This window comes from Chanodichthys erythropterus, chromosome 10 (assembly GCF_024489055.1).
Source record: "Chanodichthys erythropterus isolate Z2021 chromosome 10, ASM2448905v1, whole genome shotgun sequence".
In the NCBI taxonomy this organism is placed as follows: Eukaryota; Metazoa; Chordata; class Actinopteri; order Cypriniformes; family Xenocyprididae; genus Chanodichthys; species Chanodichthys erythropterus.
In genome coordinates, this window is record NC_090230.1 from 48,653,897 (window position 1) to 48,663,405 (window position 9,509).

The 9,509-nt window shown below is 40.4% G+C and overlaps 1 protein-coding gene across 1 annotated transcript; it reads left to right on the plus strand.

Moving 5' to 3' along the window:
• Positions 1 to 246: 246 nt before the first annotated feature.
• ponzr2 (plac8 onzin related protein 2) lies at positions 247 to 2,321 on the plus strand. Its single transcript, XM_067399362.1, has 3 exons — positions 247 to 352; positions 808 to 962; positions 2,199 to 2,321. Exons 1-3 carry the CDS (start codon positions 247 to 249, stop codon positions 2,319 to 2,321), a joined length of 384 nt encoding a protein of 127 aa, XP_067255463.1.
• Positions 2,322 to 9,509: the final 7,188 nt, after the last annotated feature.

Genomic DNA, 9,509 nt, shown 5'->3' on the forward strand with positions numbered 1-9,509 from the left:
AAATATTATGGATACAAATTACAGTAAGGTTTGATTTTAATCTTTACACTAATACATTTTTAAGCTCCAAAGTTCTAACTGTTAACATTAGTTAATGCACTGTGAACCAACATGAACATCTTTATTAACTAAACTTGACAAAGGTTTAGAATATATTGTCACATACACACACATGGAATATCATTGGAGTGTGATGCTGAAATCATATCATACTTCTCTGCCTGTTGTACATTTTTAGCTGTAAGCATGTCGAAATCAATGGTAGTCATGCAGCCACAGCCTGTTATGGTCTCTAGACATTCTGATCAATGGGGGTCAGGCACCTGTGACTGCTGCGATGACATGTCTGAATGTAAGTAAAGTTTGAAAAAAAATACAAAGGTAACATTTTATTTCCATGGCCCACTTTAGCCATTCTATAAGTAACTTTGCAAAGTTGATTATAGTTAGTAAAATGTAGGGAAATTAAAGGGAAAGTTCACCCCAAAATGAAAACGTATCATTATTTCCTCACCCTCATGTCATTCCAAACCTGTAAACTGACTTTTTTGTGGAACACACAATATCTTTTGAGTACTAGTTTGCCACACTCCGTACTGTCATAGATCAGAACCATCTTAGTCACAGAGACCGTTCCCCTGAAGCATCTTGCAGAATGAACTTGTATGTTTTGATTTATCTGCCTATATGATTATCCTCTAGGCTACAACACCTTCAGAGCATTAAATTGTGTAGTTTGTGTCATGATGTCCTATAATGTGTTATAATAAATATTATTATTATTATTACCTCCCTTTCTGTAAACAGGTTGCTTTGCTTTCTGGTGTTTTCCGTGTTTCACGTGCATAAAAGCAAAGAATTATGGTGAGTGCTTATGTCTCCCCCTGCTGGACTTCTTCGGGTGCATCCCACCCGTAACCATGTCCATAAGAGTCTCAATGCGCCAGCGTTACGGGATTAAGGTGAGAATCACTTTTCTATCGAATTTACTATCCTTTTAGGAGAGACCAAATCTAGTTGTCACATTTCTCATTAACTTTGAGGTTTTGAGCCAAAAGCGTAATCACATAATGTTTATTTCCGATAGTAGTACGCATAGTTTAAACTTGTCTTAAATTAGAATAATTTTTGCAACTTTCAAACTCAAATTTCAATATATTTTTTTTCCTATAGCTACTATGTAACAAGCGAACACATTAAACTACACTGACATAGCCTACATTAAAGGATTAGTTCACTTTCAAATAAAATTTTCCTGATAATTTACTCACCCCCTTGTCATCTAATATGTCCATGTCCTTCTTTCTTCAGTTGAAAAGAAATTAAGGTTTTTGATGAAAACATTCCAGGATTATTCTCCTTATAGTGGACTTCAATGGCTTCTAAATGGTTGAAGGTCAAAATTACAGTTTCAGTGCAGCTTCAAAGGGCTTCAAACGATACCAGACGAGAAATAAGGGTCTTATCTAGCGAAACGATCGGTCATTTTTAGAAAAATTGTATATGCTTTATACAAACAAATGATTGCTTTCCAAGTGGTTCTGCCAAAACCACACTTTCGTATTCTTCAAAAAGCTTACGCTGTATGTCTTACACCTTCCGTAGTCTACCTACGGAAAAAATGGAACTGGCGCTGCGTTCATTCCGTAAGTTGAATAGGGAAGGCGTAGGACATACAGTGTAAGCTTTTTGAAGAATACGAAAGTGTGGTTTTGGCGGAACCACTTGAAAGACGATCATTTGTTTATATAAAGCATATACATTTGCATTTTTTTTTTTTTTTTTTTTTTAAATGACAGATTGTTTCGCTAGATAAGACCCTTATTCCTTGTCTGGTATAGTTTAAAGCCCTTTAAAGCTGCACTGAAACTGTAATTTTGACCTTCAACTGTCTGGAGGCAACTGAAGTCCACTATAAGGAGAATAATCCTGAAATGTTTTCATCAAAAACCTTAATTTCTTTTCGACTGAAGAAAGAAAGACATGAACATCTTGGATGACATGGGGGGTGAGTAAATTATCAGGAAAATTTTACTTGAAAGTGAACTAATCCTTTAAGACAAGAGTCAATTTAAAGCAGGATGGATTCTGATTGACTGTCAATGTTTTTATTGTTAAAACTCCGTATCAAACTGAGTTTTATAGTGATGTAGTAGGTCTATTTGTAATAGCCGTTGTGTCTTTATGTTCATTTGCAGGGTGATATGTGTAATGACTGCCTGTTGGCCACTTGCTGCAGAGCATGCGTTTGGTGTCAGATGTCACGAGAGATGAAAGTACGAGATCTACAAATCACTCTTGTTGGTGCCAGGAATTTATAATGTGTTTTGAAGTAGCTATGCTGTGTGTGTATATACTACAAATGAAGAAATCTTGAAGGAAAATGAAGGAAAATCTTGACACTTTCATGTATTTATGACTATATCTCATTTATGATGATTTTCTGTAAATCCTTGCTGTAATTTGAAGTAGAAGGATATTTAAGTTTTTTTTTTTATCGTAATGAAAACAGTAAACGCCTGTGCTGTCATATATCTTTATGACAGGTACTCTGCTTCTAATCTGCATAATATCATAAGTGTGATCAGCTAAATTAGTGTGAGACACGTATATAAAGAAATTTTATGGAAGAAAATACACTGTTGTTTGTTTGTGACAATAGTAAAAAGTTCTTAACATTATCAGTTTTTTTTTTTTTTTTTGTCTTATAAACCTTATTAAAACAATTTTTTTTTTTTTGAGCAGAACACAAAGAATAACAATTTGCTTTTAGTTATGGCATGATAAATGTGTATGAGAAAAGAAAAGTGTATTGCTTTCCAACATGTTTGCTTTTCCCATTTGCCTTTATTGTTGGACTGAAAATCTTTCTTTCACGTGTTGTTAAACAATAAATTATTGATCATTTTCTGGGACTCTTTCAATTTCATGTCTCTGGAAAGGTGTGTTTGTGTGTTAGGGACTTTGGAATGTATTCTATAATCTCTTGTTTTATTGTAACATTTTTGATGCAGAAATTATTATTCTCATTACATTTATTATTATTAACATGTATTTTCATTTGACCCTTTTTTTTTATCTCTTTTGATGTTTATGTGGATGTTGGTATTCTCATATTTAGCAACTATATCATGTATGTTTTGTGTCCCCCTGCTGAACTTTTCTACAAAAAACATGTCGTCTGTGACCGCATACCTGCAAAACGACATACTTGCAAAAAAATAGCAACAAGGTATGTCACCATGCAGCACAGGATATGCCTAACCACTATGTGATTTTATTTTTTTTTTATCAGTATGGAAACCTGTTTCAGTCTCAAAAAAAACGTGGTCTGATCTGTCAGATTGTGAGATAACTCTAAGATATGAAGTTGCAATTGCAGGTCAGGATATAAAGTTATAATATAAATATCAAATAAAAAGTCATAATTAGGAGAAACAATTTTGCAGTTGAGATAATAGTCCCAACTTATTTATTACTTTTCTAAGGCATCCTTAACTGATTACAAAATAAACCCTATTTAAGAGCACTAAAACAGGCTTATATGTCATAATAATGCTGCTTTTCCACTGTTGGACCAGTTCAAGCCAGGGCTAACAACGTGACGGGCGGGGCCAATAGCATCAAGGCCAAAATTAAGCTGCATTTCCACTGTCGGCTCAGTAGCCCCGCAGCTCTACTCTATTAACACGCCTCCCTGGAATGACAGCACACAAACTGATGCTGTGTTTGAAATCGCTCCCTATTCCCTCATTTACTATTCCCTACATTACTCCACTAATATAGTCTACTTGAAGGAGTAAATGAAAATGAGAGTAATGAAAAGATTTATCTTGAACTCTGTCATGGAAACTAGCATGTATAAACTTTAATTATACAATTTAATAATCAATACAAAGGGAATTTATACCTGTGTGATATTACGCTGTAGCCACATTGGAGCAGCAGTTTGGAAAATGGATGGATGGATGATTCAGCTGTAGGCGCCATCTTCTGGCGAGATGCAGTAATTCATTCAGTGCAACCTTCACAGTGCATTATGGGTATTCTCTAGTAGACATTAAAGGCTAGAATGAGATGGTCTAAGTACGCATAGCTATGTCACACATGTTCCTGCCCCCACGGTCGTGGCATGAAAAAATATTAAAACTTAATTTTGGAAAAATACTAAATTTGTATTACAAATCTTCATATTAACTGGCTTTCTATTAATGCAATACAGTGAATGACAGTCGTCTGTGGTCTACCAGTGGCTTACATAGTGACACCACTAACCCTAAAATTTACATAAACCCTGCCCTCGATAACAATGGGGATGAGGCCATGTTATTGCAATACAGTATGTAACACAAATGCAATAACATCATAAAAGCAAGATGACAACATAATTTATATCCGTAATTAAACTAATTACGCCCTAATTCTTGCAGCATATATTCTCTGGCTCTGTAGGATTTTACAACAGTTCCCACATGAGCGATTTAAGATAGTTAACTCCACATCAGCTAAATTAATTCATCAAAGTTACCATTCAGAAACGTCCTGAGTCTCTCCATCATTGTCGACTCTGGTTTGAACATAAAAGGCTGAACAGTTTCAAACATTTTAAGTGAGTCTGTGTGAGGTAACTGCCGCTGCTAACAGGAGCTCTTGAAACTCCGCCCTCTTTGGGAGCAGCAGCTCATTTGCATTTAAAGGGACACACACAAAAATGGAGCGTTTTTGCCCACCCTCAAAGAGTGACAAATTTAACATGCTATAAAAAATTATCTGTTGGGTATTTTGAGCTTAAACTTCACATACAAACTCTGGGGACATCAGAAACTTATTTTACATCTTGTAAAAGTGGCATTATATGACCCCTTTAAAGGTGCTAAAGAGGATCTTTTCGTCGACTGAGAAACCAAAGACTGTTAGTGAGTTTTTGAAATGAGCGCATGTGTAAGAACAACCCCCCCTCCTTCACAGCTCATTTCGAGGGAACGCTTCCCAAAACTCGTGCACGAGTATTGGAACACGAGTGTTTACCACCGGCATTCGCTGTGTCGTGTTAATGGATTCATTATGTCGGATTTACAAGCCAGAGGGCCAGTCCGCGCACGTCTTTCACAAGGAACGTCATGGCAGTGATTGACAAGCCAGAGGGCCAATCGTTTACGCGGCTGATGTTTTTAAGGCCCTACCTCGTGCACAGATGATGTATATTAATAATATTCCTTTCAGTGCACCTAATAAATAGTCTTTTATAAGTTAGTAAAGAGAGTTTCAAGTAATATTACAAAAATGTATAAAACAAAACATCCTCTTTAGCACCTTTAAGTCATTAATTTACAGTAAAATAAAGGATAACATGTATGCTTTCAGGTCCCAAAAAAATATTTTTGTCTTACATTTCATAATAAACTCGTTTTCCGTCATTTTATTTTCATGAATTGGAATGTGTGCAAAGGATTTTGGCTGATTTAAGGCCGCGAAGGATCCATCTGATGTGTACTTGAAAACAGGCCGAATGAAGGACGTTAAACGAAGGCTGCCTTCCAAGGATCCTTCAAATTGTAATGGCCTTCAGCGATGTTTGATGACGTGCCAGCCGAAATATGCAGCTGTCGTAGGATGCAGCCTTCCGTTTGAGAAACACAAAATCAGTTGTACACTCATTATTGTGGTGCATTATGGAATTGAATAAGTGCACTTAATAATGTCCACTATGGTGTCGGACACCACTGCAAATGGCTGTCCCCTCAAGTGCCCTATTTGAGAACATGCTGTTGGTTGCTGGAGTCTTCAAGTCTAACTATTTTATAGGCATTCAGTGGGCAGTCCTTACACTCAGCCTTTGAAGTGACCACTAGAACAAAAGCATCTAAAGACAACACAGGCAATCACCCCCGACTGTGAAGTCAGGGGTGATTCCTCAAATGTATAAACAGTTTCCTCAAATGGTATAAACAGTAGCTGGTCATGAGAACTAAGACTATGTAAACATAGTTTGACTTTGACTTTGAAGATAAAAGACTGACAAAACCCTCTAACTGGAAACTATATTGAATTTAATCAGTGAATCGATGCCATTGTGTTCAACTTGAATTCCCAATGCAGTGTAGTTCACCTTAGTTTTTCATGTGCTGTTATATCAGGACGTAGGATCAGCAGATCTTAAATAGATTCTTAAATTTGTAATTCAACAGTCCGAAGTACCACTGCTTATGTATGTTAAAGGGCACTGCAAAATCCACTTTTACATGGTGTATGGACATAAATGTGTGTTGTCAGTGTGTGAACACAACCACCCTACAATGATAAAAATCCATTCACTCCTTTTTTTAAAAAAAAATCTCATTAGACATGCCATTTTGATTGTCACACTGCTCAGGTCCCGCCCACGGCCCCACCCAGTCCTGCATTACCATAGTTTCTGCCCTCAGCAAGTTGTACGCTCACGTTGTCCATCATTTTCTCCACACTCTAGGAGCTTTACCGACAACACTGTGTCGTAAGTGATCCCGGTGTTCTGTTGTTGGATGTAAGAGTGATCATAAGTCTTCATTTTCTCCCTACATAATCTGAGCCACTGAGGACGCTGTGGATTAATTTTTGAAGGTAGTAATGAATGAGGGTCAGTGCAGATACTGTATAAGTTTACCAGATTATTAAGCACCCCCATAGAAAAAAAAAAGAATAAGGTCTGTATATGTTTTACTGTTAGTTGTAACGAGTGTTTGTTGTGTATGTTGATAATTGCAAGGAAGAGAGAGAGTTAATGTATAACGCACACTTCTTGTAATGTTATTATGTTTTATTCAGCTCTTACAGTGATTTTGTGGAGTAAAAAACGGACATGAAGCTCTTGAAGCTCTGCCCACTACTTGAAAGGGGGCAGGGAGCAGCAGCTCATTTGCAATTAAAGGGATACACACAAAAATGGTGTGTTTTTGTTCACCCCCAAAACTTGCCATTTGAACATGCTATAGAAAAATTATCTGTAGGGTATTTTGAGCTAAAACTTCACATACTATTGAGCCAGATCAGCCTCAAAAATAATACATTTACAAAACAAAATTCATAAATTTACAGCACAATTCACATTTACAAACTCAGATTCATAAATTCAAAACACAATTCATAAATACACAAGTAAAAGCATTAATGTATCCCCAAATGCTCATACAAATGCATATTACCTAAATAAGTTTAAAATGTTCACACAAATATGTATATACCTCGGTAGGATGCAGCCTTCCGTTTGAAAAGCACATACACTCAACAACTAGATAATACCCATCATGCACTTTGAGGGTTGCACTGAATGAAATATTGCATCTCGCCAGAAGAAGGCGCTTGCAGGTGAATCATCCATCTATCCATTTTCCAAACTTGAGCTGTACCTGAATCCACTGTTAAAAATAAATCATCCACCCATCGTGATAGACGCTGTTTTGAGACCGGAGACCCCTTGGTGCGGCCACCAAAACAGACGAATAGCTGATCAGACTGCCGGAAAGGCTGTGACTGCTCGATGTAGACACGCAAAGCCCTAACGGGGCATAGTGATTCTAGCCCTGGCTCGTCCGATGAATGGGGAAGTGCAGAGAGTGAGATCACCTGTGCTCTGAATGGCGTAGAGAGCAGCTTGGGAACATAGCCAACCCTTGGTTTAAGAATGACCGTGGAGTCGTTAGGCCCGAATTCGAGGCATGCAGGGCTCACAGAGAGTGCCTGCAGATCGCCAACGTGTTTAACCGACGCCAATGCAAGTAGCAGGGCGGTTTTAAATGTTAAGGGCTTGAGGCCTGCTAGACGTAATGGCTCAAAAGGAGGACCTTTAAGAGCCCTGAGGACCAAAGAGAGGTCCCGGGGGGAACGGTGAGGGGACGAGGAGGATGCAATCGCCTGGAACCCCTCAGAAACTTAATAATCAAGTCGTTCCGTCCTACTGATTGTCCAGCAATGGGCGAGTGAAACGCCGCAATGGCTGCTACGTAAACCTTGAGCGTGGAGGGGGCCCGCCCCCAGTCCAGACGCTCTTGGAGGAAGGTTAGTATGGAAGATACCTCACATTCCTCCGGGTCTATGCTGCGTGTAGAACACCAGCTAACAAAGACCGACCACTTCTGGGCATACAGACGTCTCGTGGACAGAGCTCTTGCCTGTGAAATGGTATCTAGCACGTTCCTGGGGAGGTCAGACGGCTCCCGTCGAGGATCCACAGATGTAGAGCCCAAAGCTCTGGCTGTGGGTGCCAGATTGTTCTGTTCGCCTGAGAGAGGAGGTCCTGTCTCAGGGGGATTGGCCAGGGGGCTTTCGTGGAAAGCCGAAACAGCTCTGAGGTCCAAATCTGGCTCCTCCAAAGTGGGGCCACCAACAGAACTTTGTGTCCATCCTCTCTGACTCGTCTGATGACCTGAGGGATCAGGGCGATCGGAGGAACGGCATAAAGAAGTGTGGGCCAATGCATCGTCCTTCTTTAAAAATAAATTGGGCAATGAGAGTTGTCTTCTGAGGCAAAGAGGTCCACCTCTGCTCTCCCGAAGAACTCCCATATGGTTTGAACAGTCTGGGGGTGGAGCATCCACCCGTCCGAGGGGATGTTGTTCCGAGACAGCATGTCTGCTCCCAGATTGCTCTTCCCAGGTATATGAGTCGCCCTGATTTATGTATGAGACCACTGTCATACTGTCCAATTGGACTAAGGCATGGCGACCTGTCAGACAAGAATGGAAGGCCTGGAAGGCTCGTATCACTGCCAGTAATTCAAGGCAGTTGATGTGAAGGTGGCTTTCCTCGTGTGTCCACGAGCCGAAGGCCGGACTGCCCTCGCACAGGGTGCCCCAACCTGAGTTGGATGCGTCTGTCGAGAGAACCGTTCTTCGTGTTACCGCCTGCAGGGGTACTCCTAGAGAGAACCAAGTGGGGTTCATCCATGGTTTCAGAGCCGTAATACAGGCCTGATTGACCTTGAGGCGAAGGCACCCGTGACGCCAAGCGTAGGGAGGGACCCGGGTTTTCAGCCAGTACTGCAGGGGCCGCATGCGAAGCAGGCCAAGCTGGAGAACTGGGGAGGCGGAAGCCATGAGCCCTAGCAACCTCTGGAAGAGCTTCAGAGGGAGGTAGGCCTTGTTCTTGACGGAAGCCGCGAGCTGCTGAATGGAATATTTCGCTTCATAAGGGAAAGGTTCAACAACCTGAGGTCCAAAATGGGCCTGAGACCGCCGTCTTTCTTTGGAACCAGAAAGTAGCGGCTGTAAAAGTCCGACTCGCTCTCTGGAAAGGGAACTGTTTCTATAGCCCCTTTCCTCAGCAGAGTTAAAACCTCGGCTCGGAGGACGTGAACGTCATCCGCTTGTACCGAAGTCTGGATGACCCCTCCAAATCGCGGAGGTCTTCTGGCAAACTGGAGCGAGTAGCCCTGGATAACAACTTTTAGAATCCAACTTGACACCCCGGGGATGGCTTTCCAAGCCTCAGCCCGTGTGGCAAGAGGGAGGATTACATCGGTTGACGGCCCGAAA